The sequence below is a fragment of the Pteropus alecto genome, unplaced genomic scaffold (assembly GCF_000325575.1).
Source record: "Pteropus alecto unplaced genomic scaffold, ASM32557v1 scaffold12, whole genome shotgun sequence".
Taxonomy (NCBI): domain Eukaryota; kingdom Metazoa; phylum Chordata; class Mammalia; order Chiroptera; family Pteropodidae; genus Pteropus; species Pteropus alecto.
This window is the reverse complement of record NW_006432669.1, coordinates 7,978,688-8,001,763: the sequence shown is the minus strand read 5'-3', so window position 1 is coordinate 8,001,763 and position 23,076 is coordinate 7,978,688. Positions and strand designations below refer to the sequence as shown.

The following is a 23,076-nucleotide window of genomic DNA, read 5'->3' as shown; positions in this document are numbered from 1 at the left end:
TATCTGTATCCTCTCCCATATTTTACATTTATTTATATAAATGAAATTTGTCATTTATAGCATTATGGATTCCTAAGTATTTTACACTTTGGGTTATAATCCAATCATCCACTGCTACATTATTTTGTTGCTCAAATCATTCCAGCTTTGGCTCTTGGGAACTAGTTTGTTTTTATTATTTCTAAAATAGTAGTTATAAGGAGTTTTATCTAGGTTAATTCCTTCTAATTCAACATTCTCAAACAGTAACTGTCCCACAATGATCTCTATACCTATTCTAACAATTCTTTCCTACTTAATCATACTAGAAATTATTCAGATTAATCTTTTTATTTCAACATGTCTTATGTCCTGAATTCATTGCTTCTCCTCTGATACTGATAAAAACTACAATCCATTTGAGCAAACCAGGTTGTATGCACAATGGCCCTGTTATTAACCTGTCAAGCTTAGTTCTTAGTTTTTGCTAGGTGATTTGCTACTTTCTAACAATCAATTTAACAACACAATACTTGCCTGGTTTTTTTTTTTTTGGACACAGAAAAGCAAAATTTAGCTAGAAGTCAAATAGTGACCAAGCAAGTCACAAAATTAATAAAAATCTAGGGAGGTATTTGAATGCTGATATTTCTTCCATAACACTTGTAAACTTTTGCATATTTTCAGGTAAGTCTGCATATCTGTTATATTTGCTATTTTGTTTACAGCCTGTTTACTTCTTTCTCCTGCAGACACCTGCATTATTAATAGGTACCAACATTAACATATTTGTTTTGATCTTTCATAATGCCAATTTCTTGGGAAACAGTCCAACTGTTAGAAAAGTTATCAATTCTGCTATGATTTTTCACTCCCAAAATGACCACCCACAAAACCTGAAACCTTGCCTTTTCTCCATATGAATCAACACAGCTGCCCTCCAACACAGTAAGTCTTCAAGTACAAAGACTAAATTAAAATGTGTTTACATCATTTATTTTTTGAAGTAATTTAACATACAATGTAAACATATATCAAAGATATTGTGGCAATTTAGGTTAGGAATAATATGAGGTTATTTACATGTTTGTGTATGTATGTGTATAAATACACAAAGTGCAGATAAATACAAAAACACTACAAAATAAACAAAAAATTCAATATGATAATTTACTGACAATCATTTTTATCATTTATTAATTTGTCATGTTAATGGCTGCAAAGAAATTCCTAGTACTGAAATATAGTATCAAAATATTCAACTTTTATATAAACTATAGTACCTCAAATTTTAACAGTATATAAATAGGATTCTGAATTCAAAAAAAAAAACAGTCGTCTTCCCTGACAAACTCCCTATTTGCAAGTTTCAGCTCAGAGTTCAAGAAGACTTGAAATCACAGCTCTCAATATGTAGTGATATCTTGGATTTTAAACATAAATCACGTACAATGTGCTCTGTCAAAAGAAGGTGACTGAAGATACAGAGGCAGATATAAAACCTCTAACATGCTGCCATATAAAGAATAATGCACATTTTAATTTAAGTCTGCTTGGATTCAAGACAAAGCTGGCATGCTTTCAACTCTGGAAGGGTAAAAACCATGGAAAACACTGCTGAGAAATGGCAGATGATACAAAAGGGGAGAAAGTGGTCTTATAATTAAGGTGGTCTTGGCACTTTCAGTCCCTGCTCCACTCTAACTGTTAAGTTCTTCATGTAGCCATGTACATGAACATCTTTGGTGATGGAGGATATCTATGTTTCTAATAATGTAAATGGCCCCTGCCTTCTGGGACTCCTCAGTAAGCACACAGACTCCATCTCTCCCTATAGCACCAAGAAGTATTCACCTCTAAACTTGGCATCACTCCTATGAGTGCCAGAGAGCGAAGTGAAGAACTATTGGGCTCCCTATCTCATACAACTGCCTTTAAACATTGGTCTAGAATATACAGATCAGTTTTCTGCCAATGACTTGCTGTGAGGGCTGTCAACATTCTTATTTGAGACTCTTTATTTAAAACAGTAGATGCAGCTGCCTTAAAAAAATAAAAAGTAAACAATCCTATTTATTGATCTGATCCTCTAAAAGTCCATTCATAAGCCTGAGTGTGCAAGGTTACTACCAAGTAGAACCTGCACATTTGAAGTAAGAACATATTAGTAACCATGGATGGATATACAATGAATGTGTTCACGAGATGTGAGACTAGTTGATAAATACTTCATATTCAATGTTTGGATCAACAGGGAACAACCAGGATATAGACTATTCAGAAAGGTTAACCTCATTTGTAAAAAAGTGTTCTGATTTTGGTAGACAGCTAAAAAAAAAAATAGGAGGTAAAATTAAACTGCAATTTCTATCCTAAGTGGGTAGAAACTTCTAGTCAAGAGGAAAAGAACTTCTGGACAACTGTCAAGTGTCTGCTTTTCTTCTTTACCAGAAGATATGATTTTGGGGTCCTGCTCAATGATTTTAGGTCAGAGTAAAAGCTGCAAATTACAAATGTATTATGGAACCAAAGAACAAAATCTGTTCCTAAATTGGTCTGCCACTGACTTCAGTCAATAAAGTATAAATTATACTGGGGTTTTAAATGCTAATGAAAGCATCCTGAACACATAATTTGGGGGGGTTCACTACAAATTTAAATTGTTTAAAGAAAGGCTGTACGGGATTCTTCTACACTAGTATCCATGTGGATGATATCCTTTCTCATGTCAGACACAGACCTGAAGAATGAGGCTGGGAGTAAGGTTAGCAGGGTGTTACCTCCACAAGATTATGATGCCAGGTTTATCTTCCTTATGACATAGGGGAAATTTAGAAGGCATACCACAGTATATAAAATGAAGTATCTAGAATAAGAATACAATAAAAGTCATTTTGTATCTTTATTTTTCCTACTTGGGATCCTGGATTGTTCTTGATTATAAGGTACATTTTGTTTCCTCCACCATCACTGAAAAAGCCAGCAATCAAGACATTGTGGAGAAAACTGGTTACCCTCATTCAAATTACAAAGCAGAGAGTGTCGATGCAATTAGCAAAACCACTCACGTCAAACAAGGAGACATGGCACTTCCTCAAACTTCACAGACTTTACAGGAATACAAACATTATTTAACTGTTCAGACATATTCACATAACACAACAGAAAAAGCCTTCAGTTTACTGACCAGTTTCTTTAAACTTGGTAGAATTATGGTACAACAAAAGAGTCATCTGTTAAATACATAAATGTTTTGTACTCAGGGATATTTTCACATAACACACAAGACGACTGAAACTCATCAGTCTTATCCTCATACTGATTATACTGTAAGCAGTGATTAGGGTGCCCACATTGTGTGTTTTGAAGGTGTGAATGTGGCAATTCTAACATAACTTTATGTTGTCTCCAAAAAGCTAAAGTTTCATTATTGAAATGCTGTTACAATTTTGAATGTGATCTTTCTTCAATGACTGGCATTATTTTCTTGTGTAATTAATATTCTGTGTGATTTTGAGCACATGTCTTATCTGCAGGAAATTTATTTCTAGGGAAAAGTAGCTTTAGTCTGCCTCCAGTATATGGCTGTGCCTTGCTTACACATGTAATCAGTATGAAGAAAAAAGGACCATCCTAACAAATCGGTAAAATTAAAACTTCAAACAAAAACACAAATTAAGTGAGTACTTTGTAGCTTGTTTCCAAAAAGGAACTACAACAAGTACTGCCACAAGATACGCCTCACCACAGAGAGATGAGGGCTGGGCTTCACACCCATGCCCTACTCATCAAAAGTTTTAATTCCTGACTGAGAATCAGTAGAATTAGCTCACAGACAACTTAGAGTCAGGAACACTCTTATCTGTATCAAAATAAAATGAAGGTTGAGATTTCTTAATGCAAGAGCAAATGAAGTATGATTCTGAATCTCTCTTTTGAGTCAAGTTGGTCTTTGAAAGAAAATCGATTTTGATTTAAGAAATTCTAATCTCATAGGATGCCAGATGATGCCAAGGGTGCTTAAACAGCGGGTGTTATATAGACCGAGAGACTGGTACACAGGAAAGACAACCTTCTGTTCCAGCAGAGGGTAGTCAGGGTATCAGCGATGCTATTATTACTAGTTAGGGCCACCAACGATCAAGAGATCAAGAAGCTCTAGCAACACCTGATTATAGTGTGATTATAGATCAAGAGCAGGAGGCAAAAGAAAAAGAAATGTTTAGCAGATTTCTTCATTATATTATTAATTTTTATAATATTAAATATTTTCCATTCCAATGTACTGATGTTTATTTCTCATTGTGACTCTGCCTACTGTTATTCCCTTTACTTTTAAATTCTAATCTATTATTCCATTTTTAATTTTAAAACCATAAATGTTCCAAGGCATAGTTGTGTGTATATGTGTGAGCATATAATCTATTAACTTGAGAAACATTAATTTAAAGTAGAAGAGACTGAGATTATAGATTATAATATCACATAAAAAGTTTTATACAGTCAATACCTGAGTGCTGCACAGTGAAGAACTCTGAAGTAACTAGTAAAATATGACAAAGTGGGCCAGCACTGTGGCAGTTAAATGGCAGGTAGCCAGCTTTTTAGAATCTTGAGAAGACTCTTTGCCACATACAAATATTTATAGAAACAATATATCAATATTATTGAAATAGAAATAATAGAAATAAAGGTTGATGCATGACCAGATGCTGATGATATATATAAATGGGTAGTAAATATCTATTTCTACGCTCTATAAATTCAGTGAAATTCCTAATAAAGGCTGTAAATTGAATGGCAAGCAAAAAAACATATACAAATTTTATTCCTACTAAAGATAAAACAATTTAAAATTTTGTGTTTCGAAATAATTTAAGAATCCTTTACCTTTACATTTAGATTCTGTGTCAACTAAGTATAGACTTTAGAAGGCATAGCTTTACTACTAGTGTCTGAAAACAACATATTTATCATTTGTAGAGAATTTCTCATTAGCCAAAATTAGGTATTAATAAAATTCTTTGTCACTTCAGTATTTTAAGTTGCATGCCTTTATACTGCACTTTTATATTGTTTTCCTCTTATTGTAATTATACTTTTATGATGCCACTATAATGTTAATGACAGAAGATGTGTGCATATGATTTATCCATATTTATATGTTAATGTAGTAAAATTTCATAAAAATCGGAAAGTCATAAAGGTAGTTTTAAACATCCTCTAAACCAGGGGTTGGCAAACCACGATCCATGAGTCAAATCTATGGTCCATCAGCTGAAAACAGCTTTTACATTTTAAGATAGATTTTAAAAAGTCATCGAAGACTATTTCGTGTCTTGTGATAATTATGTGATCTTCAAAATCAGGGTCCATAAATAAAGGTGTATTGGCACACAGCCACACTCATGTGTATGTTTACTGTGTATGGCTTTCTGCTACAATGGCAGGGTTGAGTAATGCTATGGAGGCTACAGGGCTTGCAAAGACCAAAATATTTACTGTCAGGCCTTTACAGAAAAAGCTGGCTGATCCCTGCTCTAAGCTCATGAATGGTGTCTCTGGAATGCTGGACGGAGTGTTTACAGTGGGTCAGTGTATGACTTAATTTGGTTTCATTTACAGACATCATATACATCATTGCTTTTGAATATTATCATCTACCTGGTAAACAAATAAAAATAAAGTTACATTTAAAAAAAATTATTTCGTTGAAATGTTTAGGACCAGCAAAACAATCATATATAAAAACAGTATATTTTTAAGGAAAAAGATAAATGAACAATTTAAATTACATTTTTAAGTAATGATTTCAAGGTTCCTCAGAGAATGCCAGACAGTTAAGGGAAGATTTCAAAATCTCTATATCAGATTTCTGGTTTTCAAATTTCTGGGGTATATTACTTAATACAGTATTTGAGATTTCTTAATTGTTAGGGAAGAGACACTGTGGAGAGTCACTTATCGAAGAGAAAGAAAGATATTTTTAAATAAGAAACCAGCCAAAAAATAAAAAGAATGGCAAACTATTCAAGCTCTTTTTTCTTTTTCCATTAATAGGGAGCTACATAGTTGCTGGTGTAGAACATGATAGAAATTGTTTTCATTTAGTGGGCTGATCCCTATATCTGTGTCAGATAAAATCATAGCACTTATTATCTGTTACCATGGATACCATGAAGATACTGCCATCCCTAAATAGTATTAGAGGAAGACAACATAATTTTCTGGGACTAGTCCTGTTTTGCCTTCATAAGTTGCCTTCAACCATCCTGGTTCCACTGATGGGTACACTGACAAAAAAAATAAATAATAATGTCAATCAACACTAGCTTCAAATAATTATATACACAAATGGGTAAAAATCCATATCAGATTGCATGCATCCACTCAATTGTCAAAACAATGTCAGCAATTTCAAAGCTGGAAATGTCCTTTGCATTCATATAATCCATCAATCAATCTCTCTCACACACACACACACACACACATTCTCTCTCTCGCTCTTGCTCGCTCTCTCGCTCTCTCTCTCTCTCTCTCTTTCTCTCTCTCTCTCTCTCTTTGTATCTGACCAGGAAACTGGAGTCCAGAAGAATATGACGTGTTCATTTGTACAGGTTATGAGAGGCAGGGCCTGGACTAGATTCTAAGTCTCCCGGCTTCTGCTTTAGACTCTTATCACTACACTTTTCCTTCACCCTCCCCATGATAATGATACACTTAAGCCAAGGGAGTAGGTACACTTACCATTAGAAAATATCGCCCCCTGTGGGAAGGAGAGCTCGTGGCTGTGCTCTGCTTTACAGGAGTACATGGCTTTGGCTTGGCTAAAAGAACAAAAGACAATTTGTTAACAACCACAACACTCAAATTGAGTATTTATGCTTCAAACTACTCTTAAAAGTGATATTACTTTTTAGTTGTAATTGGAGTATAATATATATAAAGTGCACATGTAAGTGTGCTTAAGTGCGTTTTCACAAACTGGACACACGTGTGTAACCAGAGAATACTGACAGCAAACCAAAAGCCCTTCTTCTATTTTTAGGCAATGTCTCCAAAGGTAACCACCTGAGTGCTAACAAACAGCATAAGTTGGTTTTAAAGAATGCTATTATTAAATTGCTGGTAAACAGGCTGTTTTGGATGCTATATAGAGGTTCATAGGTCCCTGAAAAATTTTTTTGCCGCTTTCATTTTTTCAGAGTACCAAAGGTGAGATCCCAAAATTAAATGGTCTACAAGGTATAGTAAATGAGTTAAGTGGGCATGATGGATAAGTTGATGATAAATAGCAACCAACAATAGACTCACTGACAGGGAGATGATGAGGACGGATAGAAGCTTTGCAAACCATCGAGCATACCCATCTTTTAAAAAGGAAAGCCAATGCTCAGCTCCCAATATCTGCACCATCTGGGAATTTGGGCTCAACATAGCCAGATACTCTGGTCTTTTAAGAAAAGCCAGAATTTCAGAGTTTTATATGAGATGTATGTATTGGAAAACACCTGAGGCACTACTAAAAAGCCATCACCCAAGGCTGCTAACCAAGCCATCGGTCAAGTCACCTTTACTCCACAACACCCTTACCTTGGTAAGATGTGCAACTCCTCCTAACTCCAACTCCTCACCAGCCCTACCTCCACCAGAACCCATGCCAAAACCTTTTAAATTGTGGCTCACTGAATGGCTTCCTAACTTCCTAAAATCCTCTAGACTTCCTGTTTTGTCTCCTTGCAATCCATTCTCTACAGAGCAGCCAGAGGACAGTTTGATAAGGTTCTGATGGCTGCATTATTTTCCTGATAACAACCCTTCAACTGGTTTCCAACTCTAGCTTCACACCATATCCAATCAGGTGAGTCAGTATCTAACGCTCCTCCTCAAACGTGTGGAACTCATTCCACCTCAGGCCCAGCTGAGCCCTCTGAGATATTTTCCTCTTGACTATCACGTGGCTATGTACTTCTAGTTCATCTTAAATTTCCTGAGCTTTGCTGAAGGCCACGTCTTCCCTGACCACACACTCTAAAACAGCTGCCTAGGTTGCCCATACTCTCCTAAGTCTGCATGGTCTTAACACCTGTAATTCTTCTCTCCCAGTTAGAATATAACCTCCAGGAATGATACCTGATGCCCAGCAGTAATTCAGTAAATAATTTCCTAAATAAGTGAATTAAAAAAAATGGCAAATGCTCTGGGCACTTTTTCTATGTGATGAGCCCTTTTAAAGATTCGAGGCACCACGTCTTTCCTCCCTTTGGTCCCAGTACTTAACTTGCAAAGAAGCATCAGTAGTATTTGCCATCTGGAGCTCTCTCAAAGCAGTAATGTTACATTATTTCATTTCCTTGGTGAAACTAGGCCCTAAGTCATATCTCTGATACTTCCAGAATGAGGCTAGGTCACTTAAACCAAGATTCCTAAGTGGGTATCTGAAGATTAGAAAGCTTATAGAGGATAACTCTGGCCTTGTCCCCAGAGTCTACTTCATAAGAGGTGAGTCTCAGGCTATACTTTCAGAAAGTTTGCTAGGGGAGCCTGCAGCTGTCAGGTTTGGGAATGATCACTAGCTCACTTTCCAATGAAACATGTTTTAAGGAAAAGTTGAGGAAATGGAGGCACCCAGAGAAGAACAGGGCTTTACACCAAAGGAAAGAGAGAGAGAAGGAAGGAGAATGAATGAGTCAAGGCCTGCACTCATGCATGTATGCATGCACATGGATGTACTGGCTGACATGGTGCGGGCGGGCGGGAGAAGATATCAAGTTTTAAAGACTTCTAAGAAGCAGATGATGATACTCTTAAATAGAAAAAAAATATTAGTTTTTCTTATAAGTTTTCTATTCAAACATAATCATTTGATCTGATATCTGATGTAAATATGTAAAGGTTTTCCAAAAAATCAAATTTTCTAACAATTTCCTCCAATAAACATGAAGTCTTATTGCCTTGAGTCCTTAAAATAAATTAAGAGATGCAGAAGGAAACAATTTCCAGACTTACAGAAATTATTAAGATATAATAATCCTTGCAAAGATATAATTTTTGAAATTGCACTTTAAAAAAGCCAACTAAACTTTTTATTAATATTTCAGACATGAAAGTTCTCTTTATAGTATTTTATAAGATTAGATGGTAGAAAAAGGCATGTAGAATAATTATATCACCAAATAAACAGACATTGTTAAATGTGTCAAAAACACACGGTACAAAAAATATGTCATGACTTTTCAATTATCCGTGCATGTGTCTAGACAGGTATAATTTTCTTCTGCTGGGCTCTGTAACTACAGGTGTTAACTCAACAGAGAGCTTTTATGATTTAATGTAGACTTCTGTGAGAGTGAAGTTTTCTCTCTAGGTGCTAATGCCTTGGTGTTTTGAAGAAGATGTGAAAAGTACCTGTCACCTATTGAGTCTCTTCAAAAGATTCTAATCTTTTCGAAAAAGATTTTGAAAATCCTGCTTCATACTGCATGGGAGAATAAGGTAATGACATTCATCATCCAAAAAAGATGATCGGATCACAAGCTCCATTCCTAATTCTAAATGCTGCTTGATGCTGACCAGTAGACTTACAAAGGTTTGATAGGGTCAGTGTGCAAAATTTGCAATGCTTACCTTAATCATTAGCAAATTAAAGAATCCATCAATTGAAACTGATACAATGTTTACTGGAGGGCCACCAAACAGTGATAAACACACACACACACACACACATACACACACACTCATCCTTTCTGTGTGCTGAGAATTTCATTTCTGAAGGGAGTAAAAATGCACACAGATATTTGTTTAAATCCCCAAGAAGTAACATATATCTTAGAGGTTAAAGCCAGTGTCTTCTTCTAATGATCTCCTTGACTTTTTTGCAGTTTCTGCCACATTGACTATACCTTCTCCTCCTGATCATTTTTTTTTGCATTCTTCTTCACTGGACCCTTAAATAAAACTATTCCCCAAAGACCAAACAATGCTCAGTCATTTTTCCTTTTCACTCAGTAAGCCTCAACTTCATATGTGAAGAGTAACTGCCACATAAAAATTTCTCTAACGGCATCAAATTCCATGCTCTTTCCTGGTTCCAGCTCACATGTCTAAGTGCCTCTCCATGTTCAGGCTCCTCAAAGGTTCTGGACTTTCTTTCCCTCCTATACTCACAAGCTGAGACCAGAAGCTAAATTGCCATTCTTTCTGACCTCAGTCTCAGACTTAGAATCTTCTTTATCTATCTGCCTTTCACTCCCAGTATCAAAGCAGTTGCCCAATCCTGATCTTATCCATAAAATTCTCCTTATTGCCTGTCATGCTTTTGTTACTGCACTAATTAAGGCCTTTTAAATCTCCCTAGGCCTTAAATTTCACCAGTTCCATCCAAAATGGCTGACTGTTCTCTCCTCTTCACAACTCCCTAGAAAGGCTACTCGGAATGATCAGTTCAGGTGTACCGTCGATTAGATCGCCCATTTGCTCAAGGGCTCCCAGAGCCTGCAATGACTTCCAGAGACGTGACTTTTCTGTTGCTCGGGCCATCCATTAAAATCTCCTAATCAGTCTCTTTCACAAACATATCTTCCCATTACCCACTACTGGTTCTAGCATTGTTCAAGGTCTAATTCAAGGGCAACTCCGAGTTCTCTAAAAGGAACACGAAATAAGCATTGTAGAGTAGTAACTGAAATGCCTTCAACTTCTATCGTTCAGTTGTATTTAACGGTACCAAGGAGTATCAGGTGACTGTTAAAAAGTTAATATTTAAATACCATTAATATATTAATTAAGGCTTGACTACCTTTAGCAAGCAGTTTCAATAAAAGTTATAACAATAATAATTGTTATTATAAAGACCATCTATGGAGAACTTACCAAATACATTGCTGTGTCTTTGAAATTTATAACACTTTGGCAAAATCAGAATTATGATCTTCATTTTATAAAGACAATAGATTTCTTAAATATGTAACTCAAAAGTTACACAACTAGGAAGTGCTGGACCAAGAATCTCTTGGTGAAAAGTTACAACATGGTCCACAGTGCTATGCACTAGCTGACAGAGAAAGACCATAATTTTCAATGTATCACTGAGTGAGCTCTAAGTTTATGCTGACAGTCATTAAAAATTGATTTAGAGTAGTATTTAGAATGTAAAAGCATATTAAAAATGCATAGGTTGATTGTTGAATAATTGAATATATCTTTATGATATGACAGCACTCTGATTTGCTTCATTAATAGCTTGCTTTCTTAAAGCTCCATGGGATTATCTCTTTGATTACAATACTTGCATTCTTTCTTAATAGATTGTTTAGAGCTTCCTAATAAACGGGCTCCATCTAGTGGAGCAATTCAATTATATAGCTGGACAGAAGTAGCAAGGTTAAATCCCCTACACTCAGGCCTAAAAATGAGGACAGCTTCAGAGATATGATTGCTCTGACATGCATGGTGCCTAGTTTCCATCATGTCTTGATAAAGAGTTAAGAAGGTAAAGATGCCACAGATAGAGGTAAGATATATGCAAGTACTCTGGAACCTGCTGTATAAATGCAGTGCACTGACCAACGTCCTAGAAAGACACCAACATGGCTATACTCTGTGGAGTTAAAAACACCAATACCTAAAGGCCTGTCTAGGCTTTGAAAAAAAGAAAACAACAACAACAACAAAAACAAGAGTTTGAATGTTACTGTTATCTCTGGCAACTAGCACAAGCCCAAAATTGTGTAGGTGCTTAAACTCTTGCTAAGTCCAAATACTTTCTATAAGGTTGAAATGAATTCTATGGTTGAATAACTTTTAAAGAACTACATATTAATACTTCAATTATCTGTGATTCCTTTATTTCACAGACTCAATTATTCAGACATGGGAAGCTCAAAACTGTCTTGGGACATCCAAAGGAAAAATCAGAGTTTGTTCTTCAAGTGCTCTCAATTATTTGCTTTCAATAACAAGCATTTATTCAATGCCTCCCACCTGTACTAGTTGCTGGTGGTAAAAATATATAGAAAAAAATCAAAATACTAAGAAATGCCATTATTTTAGACATATTCAAATTAAAAACCTAAGCCCACAGCGGATAGAAAGAATCAATTTGGAACTTGGAAAGAGGAAAGCAGGAACCTTAGAGCCAGCACATTAACAGCAGCAAGATGTAACAACCTGTGTCCTTTTAACAATGGAGAGGAAGGTAAAATCTGGCAACCTAGAATGAAGTATTGTACTCCAAAAAACAGAGCAACCTGGGGCACTCAGCTCTATAGCACCACAGTGGCCATTAGGAATAAGCATATTTTTTCAATGCATGTTCACAAAGATATTTCCAGAAAAAGTTCCATAACTTTTAAGTTAAGAATATACTTTCGAATATTTTCCACAAACTATCGTCAAAGGAGTCTTTGGTATGCAAACAAACGGTTATGGCAACTTGTGTTTTTTAGAAAACATGTTTAGAACCCTTTCTTTGTAAAGATTTTAGTAAATGAAGCATCACTGAAACGGAGATGCTGTTTACAGACAGGACCATTTCCTGTGAAGGGACAGGGCACATGGATTTGACCATCTGAAGAACGGAGGGGCAGAGGGGCAGAGCTGCAGAGCTGCAGTGCAGACGACCTGCACTGCCAACACAAGGCAACAATTTCACCACTATTTTATTTTTTACTTTAAGAGTTTTGAGGACTTACCGCCCAGAAGAAACTGGCTTAAGTGAACCAACGTTTTCAAACAGTTGGGCTTTTGCTGCCACACTGAAAAATAATTTTAAAATGCAAATTTCATTAAATTAGAAAATCATTAGTTCGAAGTGAAATTCAGAGTAATCAGTTAACTAAAACAAAAAATGATTAGCTAAAAAAACTGTTCCTAAAATTTGACCTGAATTTTAATTGTTTTAAGCTTTAATGTGGAAGTAAGTTTTAGCTCTGGTCTCATGGAGTATCGGATCTGTAATATACAGCTACCTCCTCTGGGGATCTTAGTATTCTCATTTTTTCTATGTCAGAAAATTGCGAGAGCATTAAAAAGGAACATTTTCTCCCTCTTTTGCTCCAGATAGCGATACTATTGACTCCTGTGCTCCTGTGGGCCACCAGAGAAAAATCAAATCAACATGACAAAAGAATTGCTCATTCTGATAGCTAAGACAAACTAATTCTAAAATAGTTTCATATATGTTTAAATATTTGAACACAGTTTCTGTAAAGTAGAAAGAGATAATTCTGAAAATATGGCCAATAAATACATTTGGAGACTCAAATTTTGTTTCAAATCATGGGAGGAAGGGCATGGTCTATGTGAGGAGGTAAGACTACTATGCAGAAAGTGAAAAAAAATTAAAACTAAGGTACCCTGGGTAATTGGAAAAGTTTCTATATTTCCTAGAAGAGAGATCAAATGCCTTGAATAATATTCTGAACACAATTTAAAAAATTTATCTTATTTCTCTTACAAACTTCCAGAGCCAAGCTACTTGGTAATCTCAAGGGTCACTTTACCCCTAACACGGAAAATACTCTCTCTCATTTTAATTTCTTCTTTAACTATCAGTACAATCACAAAACAGAAGCTCTTCTCTTTCTCTTACAAAGGATGGAGTTTCTATTCTCCCACCATCCAGGACATAGTGGCTTAAAATTTAATTTCCCTTAATGGCTAGAACTATACACACTAGGGTGTAGACAGGTTTGTAAATATACTTGTCTATATCATGGTAACTGCCCGAGAGAGATATATATATTAAACACTCTCTGAAACCAAAGGTCTTTATCAAAGAAAAGGAGGAACAAATGAATTTAAGGCTGTTTCTATGGAAACAAGCTTAGTAAAATGTCTTACGGGACTTGTGAGGAAAATTTAAATATCAGAAATACCACCATATTAAAAAATGGGCATAGCATTACAGAAAGAGCACAAGTTCGAGTTCGAGGAACCTGGGTTGGAGTCCCAGCTCTGCCATTTACTAGCTGAGTGTATGTGGACTGGTTCCTTAAACTTTTTAGAATTTTATTTTTTTAACTGAATAAATTTGACATGAAACACTCAGAGTGCAATCCCTAAACTTTCTAAGTGTCTTTTCTCATTATCTCTAAAATGAGGTTTAAACTGCCTACTGCACAGGGATAGTGTGGGCCTTGAAAGAGAACATATGTAAAGATGTTCAGTAAGAGTGAATACAGGATTTAGAAATACTCGGAAAAAGTCAGTAAAATAAACTAAAAGGGAGAGAAACTTTTCCTCTTTGGATATTGCTTACCTGTTTATCCAGGTTCCCTTTTTCTCCTCTTTGACTCTGTATCTGTTCAGGTCTATGTACCTTACCCTATCAGCCTTTACACTTCCAGGTCATTTCTTCTGATTAGAAGTGCTCCCTTTTGCCTATTATGGCCTCTACGAGCTTGTTTAAATCAGTGAGCACTCAGGTAGAGGAGACATATGACGATGAGGAGAGAAAGCCAACCTTCACAAGCTAGAAAGCAGTTGTATTTCTAACAGAGAGAAGCGGGGGCTGGGTTCTGGGCCTGGCACAGCGGTCTCCCCAGCTGAGAAGTCAACGTTTAGCTTTTATAGGAAGGCTTCTAGTCTCAAAGCCCATAACTACTATATTACACTTCTACATTCATGTCCTTAAATTAAGCCATAGCTCTGCTTCTAAGAAAAGTGCTTGAAGTGCCTCCTCATGAGATTGTTTATATATATATTCTAAGCCTACTCTAATTTTCACATCACTTGCAGAAATTGACTGTACCCACTCCATAGATGAGGCACGTAGCTGTGGGAGTCTGAAGGGTTCCTTTGGACATCTCAACCACGATTTATCCCCTGGGAGACACAGCAAACACAAACTGTCTCTCACTTACATGGAGCCAGGTCGCTGGTAGCCATTGCTTGAGGAGGTGTCTAGTCTTAACCTCCTGCACATTTTTGGAGGCAGGTCTGGGTTTGGTGGGGCTTTAGGTGTCTCTTTGGAACCTATGGAAGTTAAGCTTTGAACAGAACCACTGTAGCTCTTGTTTCCTAAAAAGAAAGTCCAAGAAAACGGCAAAGCGCTATTAGACAAAATAATAGCAAAACACAGTACATGCACACAACAAAAGGAAGCATTCTTCTCTGAGCCCAAATAAGAAGGTACAGAATGTTCTTTAAGCACAGCAACCCATCACTCAGGGAGATCAGAATCTACAGTAATTACAAAGACATCATCTCACAGAGATGGAAAGAGCCAGAGAAAAAGTCACAGTACCCAAGAGTTTGCAAAATCCTAGCTCAGGAACAAAGTAGATAAGCATTGTTAGTCCCTTTGCCATTAACTTTTCCCCTGCTTAATCATGCTAAGTAATCTGGCAAGTGACACGGAGATAATGACATCTTGCATAAGGCTCCACTCTGGCTTACCTTCGGCTGCAGAGATGGATCTGAGAAACGTAGCCGAGGCTCTTTTCAGTCCCGACAGCCCATGAGGCCCTTTCTTGGCCAGGTCAATGGGTGGGGAAACGTCCCCTGGGCTGGTGACAGAGGCAACACTCTGGCAATCTGATTCTGCATCTGTTTTGGTTGCATCTTCTCTAGAACTGGATTCAGGACTAGTTGTCCAGAGACCAAGACTTTTCTGTCCATTGGAAGGTGATGGGGATGCAATCCAAGGAATCCCTGCAGATTTCTCCCTGGGCTGGCAGGAAGCAGACTTTGTAGTGCTGTTTTGTTCAGAGGAGTGAGAGGAGAGTGACTCGATGCTCCCCATGGGTGTGCTGGCTGGGCTGCTGCTATAGGAGTCACCTGAGCAGGAGCAGGAGAGAGAAAAGAACAGTGGCTCTCTGTTGAGAACAGTACCACCAAAACCTTTCTGCTCTCCAATTTACACATGCCTGTGGCCACCTTACCCCACTGAAGTGATGGGCCTTTACTGAAGGACTATACTCAGTCCTCAAGAAAGGCTTTAAAATATGCATTTGAACTTGGTGAATGTATTTTTTTCAATACTATTCAAGAGAGATTTTATATGTATCCTGCCCACATGAAATAATGTTACTTCTTGAAGCATGAGTGGGCTGACCTGGATTCAGATAAAATTTGCTTCTGAAACAAGACTCATAAGAGAAATGATTCCATGCTGATATTACCATCCTCACCCCCAAAAAAGTCAACAAAAAGAGGGACTACTAAAGACATATTTTTGCATTTTTTTTACTTTTCTGATCTTAGGTGATTATAACTCAGAATAAGTTACTCTGAGTCCTTTATTCAAAGGCTCCATAAAATATCAGCTGCAAATTACAAGCTGCTCGTAATTTTTTAAAGACACAACTTTTTCCTTTCCCTGCTAAGAATATAGGAACCTAAGAAACTGGTTATTTAACTGGGTGTATTTTTTAATGTTCGCAAAAGTAAGGTATAAGAAAAAAATCAGAGGGGGGGAAAAAAAGTGTTCAAATATATCCAAACTTAAAAAATGGTGTTTTCTATTAAATGTTGATTGTGAAAGAAATTGGGGGCTCAGAGATATAAAATAACATGAAAATGGACACAGTTTAACACATGCTACGGGCTCAAGCTGCCATCTCTTCATCTTGGGGCTTGCCTCAGAATAGTAAGTTAGTGACAATGTGTGGTGTAGTTTCTCCTTTTATTTCTTTTTTCTCTCTTTGAAACACTTTGATCCTCAAGAGATAATACTTTAAGAACATAATGTGAAAAGAAGAAAGAAAATGACTGCTTCAGCTAGACTTTCTCCTGCTTTCTTCTCTACCACTTTGACAATAGGACAAAATCTGCTACAAAGTAGCACCTGATGTACTTAATCACAGCTGCAGAAAAAAAAGCATTGAGCAGAGTAATATTTTTCTTTTGTAGCAGTAATGAATTTGCTTGTTCAAGGTACCTTGCAACTATACTGACAGAGAACATATAAATAATGTTTGGGGCGGGGGTGGAGGGGGGGATTGGGGAGATGGCATCAGTAAAAACATCTATTTCTACCTAATTAGAGGTAGAGAGGCTGAATTAAAAAATGAAGAGTGCTTCTCCCTAAGGCCAGCACACTTACTATCGGGTTCTGCCAAGCACGGAGTATACCTCCCTCTGGGCTTCCGGGAGCCTGTAGAGAGGCAGATTGCGCGTGTCCTTCGGGATCCAGATCGAGACTGAGGCTGAGGAAGAGGAATGCTGGGGTCTGGGGCAGTATGAAAAATCTACATGAAGAAAAATGGACCAAGATCAACAAAATGGTGAAATGACCATTTTCATCATAAAATAAACTTTGAGAATTATTAAATAATCTTAGAACTATATGTTACTTGATCAGTTGCATGCTAAGAGATGCTCGATACAAAAAATAAATATCCTAGGGCAATTATAACTTTCTTTTCCATTTATACTGAGTGACGTTTCTTCTCTAGGTTTTCTTTCTTGTGCTACCCCATTGCCCAACAGTGAAATTTCCCAGTAAGAAGATTTCCCAGTAAGTTTAAGAAATCTTTCAAAAGCCAATAGCTGTCTATGTCAAGACACATTGATTTTTTTTTTATTGTGGTATTCTCTTTCCCCCTTTATGCTGAATGTAGCCTTTGGAGAAGAGTTTCATTCTGCATTTTTCCTTCCAGTTGAACGGCCCTTTGTTTCTTAGGAGAAGGTGCTGCCATGTTGGTTCTGAGCTGTCAAAAAATGTGACAAGCTGCAGGGAGAGGTCTAAGCACAGCTACAGGATGCAGCCATGTGCTCTTGAGTTGTGAGGGAGCTTACAACTGTAGACACTAAGGTTATTCTTCCACAGGCACTAGAAAGGGACCTGGGGAAGGAGAGAGGCACGTTCATTCTCTCACAAGGACTAGATCAGACACAAATGTATCACAAGTGTTTAGACATGCAAGGGCTGAATCTGCTTAATAACCCAATTAAGTTAGCTTACCCAATTTCCAATTTCCATAGTTATTCTAAGATCTCACTCTTTTAAAGAAATCGTCCTTAGGGACTGGATATCGAAAAGACTTCAAGACTCTGTTCCCTGATTTCTTTTTTATTGTTTTATTCAGAATATCACTTCTGTGGTATAAATAAGAGTTGAGTTCCAGAGAGATAAAAAGGTTAAAATAGACAACCACAAAAATGATGCTAAAGTATTCTCTGAACATGAGCAAGAAAACCTGACTACATAAACGCAAAAGAAGAAAATCTTGAAAAGTAAATGATGTGTAAGGAAAGAAAACCATCTACCTGGAGCATTTTGAGGAACACTTAGAACTAAACAAGAAAAAAATCAAAGTCCTCACAAAGAAGTAATTTATACAAAATATACAAGACCGACACTTTATAGGAATCTGAGATCATGAGGTGGAGTTCATTGAAAATAATACAAATGCAAAACCAAGATGATACAAATGCAAGATACAAAATTTGATATTTCCACATGAAAACTCAGCCTACCTTTTCATAGTGTTCTATAAGAATTTCAACCACAATATTCTGAAATTTAATATTCATCATAGCAGCCACAGTTTCTTCTTGTGCTCTCATTAAAGTTGGGCCAAATATGACACCAAGGTTTGAGACAGTCATGAGATTTTGTTGGCTATGTAGTGACACTCTGCAAATAACAGCAACAGTAATATCTTAAGTTAAATGTTTAATAATTATAAAATATTCTCATCTACCAAATTTGTGACATGAAGAAAATGTAAAATATTCCATTATAGGCTAATTTTTCTAAATAGTCAAGTTCTAAGAGGTGAGAGGTGGGTCAGGGTGGGAAAAATGATGAACTGTTTTTTTATTTGATTGAATAAACCTTTAAAAAATAGAGATGTTACAAAATTAGCTTCAAAAAGTCAGTAAATAAATAACAGAGAAAGAAGAAAAAAAGCCAGAAATGGTGGTGAAGAATGAGCAAAATAATTTTAAGTACTCTTTCATGGTCAGATACTCTGCCCTGCTATTCCCTTTTATCAAAATGACACATACTCATATTAAGGATGAAGCTTGTGTTCATCTAATATTTTGGATAATTAAGCAAAAACATTTTACGTGACACTCAGCTCACTTTTAAAAGCACATTTAAAAAGACTTTACTAGAAATCTAGTTGAATACGAGAAGAAAATGCCCAATAAATCCATTGTAGTTAAATTTCACGAACAGGTTATACACAATTCAAAAACATAATTCGAGACTAATTCTGACCAAGGATAATGAGTCCTTGTTCATTAGCAAAAAGAGGAGTTGCTATGGGTCATAGTTAACAGTAAACGTGAAATGATGTCATTCCTAGTGGATTCATTCTTATTTCACCATTTTTATATTCACGTTCATTCATACTTATTCACAATTGCTATCATCTCAAAGCCTACAAGCTGAGATTTATTAATATGTTATGCAGCACTATTTCAAATGTGCATAGTTCAAATTAGCATAAGTTGGGTGACTACTAGCAAACAAGGAAGGGATTAATCACTTAGTTGTGAATCATGGCATTTATTCAAGATGGAAAATGTTCCTATTTAAATGAGATGGTAAGGGAACTCTTAAATATGTTTAAAATATGAATTTGGACTTCTGTTTCCAGCAGCAAGGCAAAGAGACTGCTGGATTAATTGTGTAAGAGTATGCATGTGTGTCAATTTCTAGATAAATATGTGATGATTAATTTTACAGTTAGATTTGCTAAGCCACTCGCAGTACCCACATATTTGGTCAAACATTCTAGATGTTTCTGGGAAGGTATTTTTTTCATGAGATTAACATTTAAATCAGTAGACTGTGAATAAAGTAGGTTACCCTCCATAACGTGGGTGGGCCTTGTCCAATCAGCTGAAGGTCTTAAGAGAAAAGGACTAAGGTCCCCTGAGGAAGAGGGAATTGTCTCTAGGCTGCCTCAGATTTGAGCTGCAATATCAGCCCTTCTCTGGGTCTCCACATTGCCCTGCAGGTTTTAGGTTTACCAATCTCCCAGTCATGTAAGCCAATTCCTTGCAATCGATCATCTCTCTAACACACACACACACACACACACACACACGTATATATATCTATATGTGTATGTATGTGTTCATATACACACACAAACATCCTATTCATTCTGTTTCTCTGGAGAAACTTGACTAATATAATATCTATCTATCGAGATTTTTAAATACGTGGATGAACTAACATTGGAGTCAGAAAATCTTCAGAGACCAAGAGATGCTATGAATCCAAAAAAGGAACCTAATGTTAGAGTGGAAGTTTGACCTGGCAGAACCTGATCACCCTGGTAGTCTGGAGAACCAGTCTTCAAGCTTAGGGCTCACAATTTTTCTAAAAGAATTAGGGAAACAACTATAAACTCCTTCATACATTTTTAAATTAACATGTAATCATTAGCTTCACAGTTGTGAAGGATATAATTATTTTCATGTTGTAAATATAAAAAGATATACACAGGCACAGACACATGTAAATATAGATATATCTTAAAAATAAACTGCCAAATCATTTTTTAAGCGCATTCTATGGACTCTCATTACAAAAGCAACATCACAGCACCATCATACACTTTAAGAAGACATGAAAAAGGTTAACTTCAGCACTTGAACAAGTAGTTAAGTGAACAATATGAGTCAGAGAATTACTTGACCAGGTGCTTTATTAAGATGTCCAGCATCTCTCTGTTTTTCTCTGGCAATTTGTGCACCAATGCATGTACAGCCTCTACCCGATAGTTTTGGTCATCAGATTCTGTAACATAAAAAAAGATCGCAAATGCTCGTTTTAATTGCATTCAAATGTGTAGGCAAACATTAACGATCATGATAACCACTCCTACCCTTATGCCTTATAAGCACTGCTTCACGTGGTATCATCACTATCATTCCCTAAGGCTGAGAGAGGCTGAGTAACATGTCCGTGGCCATGAAGTTAGTGAGTAAAGAAGTTAATGAGCCCAGGTCTATCTAATCCAGACCTATGCTCTTAGCCACTGAACTATATACTTTCGTAAAACCAGAACACATCACCTGGTTTGGTTTTGCTACAAGACAGAATCAAACCTTCAGCAATGGGAGCGATCGCAGCAATTATTAAAGACTGCCTAATGTGTCAGGCACTATAATATACTTTATCACACTGAAAGATCCAAGTGACTCTGGCAGATCAGAGGAAGCATTTGGAATACATAAAATTTCCTTTCCAAATTTTACAGATTAAAAATCCAGGAGTTATTTTTCTGAAGCACAAAATCATTGCGTAAACAGAAACCTAGTAGATTTTAAGCTCATGCTGACAATAGTAAATCTGAAAGGTGAAAAATCTACAGCAAGTCTAGTCTTCCAGGCAAAAGCTAAGATGCAGACATGTCTGCTAGAGAAATGTCTAAAGCTTCAGAACAAGAATAATATTCTTTTACTGCAATAAACGAATTCTGGTGTGACTGCCCACACTACCAAGCTCTTTCTCTGGAAAATGCCCAACTCATACGGTTTATATTATGGGATCACCATCTCTTCTGGGTACTACACTATTTGGGGTGAGGAAAGCCTGGGTCAAACACAGCTCTCTCCCAGAAGCTGGAATGTAGTTACCAAAACTGATCTGTCTACTAGATATATAAAAAAGTAGATCATATAAAACTATGATATGAGCAAATGTGTTCCAAAGCCAAGACAAACTGACTGAAAAGGGAAACAAGAATGAGGCAGACATGCAGCAAAGAACAGAGATGACAGACTCTCCAAAATGAGTAGGGAGAGAAACATCAATTCCCAACTTTGCAGTTCATGTTGCAAGCCAAGGGAAGGCCTGACTCCTCTGTCACGGAATTCTGTGAGACACCTCTTAGTCTCTAAATAACCTCCCCTTCTTATTGAGCTGGATTTCTGTTGCTTAAAACTAAATACCTAATTTTATTAATTTACTGTCTAGAAAATGGGATTATCTTGACCCAGACAAAAGGTAAATTCTTATAGATAGGAATGCATTTTAATTATCAGGGTAGTGAATAATATGATTATTTACCACAGAATTAGTGGAGGAAAAAATCTTGCAACCAAACTTTCGTTATCAAAACTACCAGCTCACTGAGTCATTTTAGCTAAGTGGCTCAAATGCCATTTGTTATAAAACAAATATTTTTTATAAGAAAGAGTTCTAAGATAAAAAACAACAACAACAACAACAACAACAACTGTCTTTTAGTCCTGCTATTACCATGAATTTACTAGTGTTCTTGGACAAAATCTTGCCCACTCTGGGTCCCGATTTCCTAATCATTGAAATGAGAGGTCAGCTTATATATTTTCTAATGTAGAATGGAGAGCTTTCACAAGAAAGCATAATAGTACAGTAGTATATAACTATTTACAAGATCATACAGTTAATCATGTATGCAGGATTAAAAAACAAGGTCACTCAACTATATCTGACATTTTTCTCAGCAGACAATATTTTCTGTGACATTACAATGTATAGTAATAAAATAATGTAACTGATTTCTTTCTTGGATTGTGAAAAATACCCATTACAGTCACACTTCATACATTTTAACAATGAAATGCTAACTCCTAATTGTTACAATTCGTTGTAATAGGCTCAAATGGCACCCTGGCATTTTGGTCCCAATGTTTTAAAAGTACATATTTCTACCTTGTCAGGTTACATATTTCTCACTGACCTCTTCCCTACCTTTCCACAAGTTTTGAATTAAACCTGTCTATTCACATCACATTTTAACAGTCACAGATCTAAAGAAATGACATAGATATGTGGTCATCAATGTAAATATAATATGAGGGAAAGGAGATTGATGGAAGTGACTGTTACCTGACAAAAATATCTGATTCTTCTCTCCAGACTTAGGAATACAGTATGTGAGTATGTGTATGGTAGTGGCATAATTGACTGTACATTATTTGCAATCTTAAATATTTAACTATAAAGTTGCACTTCTAAGGAACTGACATCCATCAATCAAGGAAAATGCAATTAGAATAATTCCTCACGGCTGTTTCTAATCACACCAGACTATAACTCCAATGTGGCTTTTTTAAGTGACAAAATATTTTAGTTGTTCTGCAGTTTCTCTGTTTATAAACTGTACTGTAAGCTATTAAGTATCAGATTGATTTCTTAAG

The 23,076-nt window shown here is 36.4% G+C and overlaps 1 protein-coding gene across 4 annotated transcripts in view; it reads right to left on the bottom strand.

The window, feature by feature from the left end:
• Nucleotides 1-959: 959 nt before the first annotated feature.
• Nucleotides 960-23,076, bottom strand: part of ARHGAP42 (Rho GTPase activating protein 42) — a 229,064-nt gene continuing 206,947 nt past the window's right edge. For all 4 annotated transcript variants that reach the window (XM_006907501.3, XM_025043742.1, XM_025043741.1 and 1 more), the window contains 8 exons: nucleotides 20,581-20,686; nucleotides 18,403-18,562; nucleotides 17,027-17,171; nucleotides 15,379-15,759; nucleotides 14,844-15,000; nucleotides 12,672-12,734; nucleotides 6,727-6,806; nucleotides 960-6,272 (listed from right to left, as the gene is read on the bottom strand). In XM_006907501.3, the coding sequence (XP_006907563.1) occupies nucleotides 6,184-6,272; nucleotides 6,727-6,806; nucleotides 12,672-12,734; nucleotides 14,844-15,000; nucleotides 15,379-15,759; nucleotides 17,027-17,171; nucleotides 18,403-18,562; nucleotides 20,581-20,686 (1,181 nt within the window). In that variant the 3' untranslated portion in view covers nucleotides 960-6,183. The remainder of the gene's footprint in view (nucleotides 6,273-6,726; nucleotides 6,807-12,671; nucleotides 12,735-14,843; nucleotides 15,001-15,378; nucleotides 15,760-17,026; nucleotides 17,172-18,402; nucleotides 18,563-20,580; nucleotides 20,687-23,076) is intronic.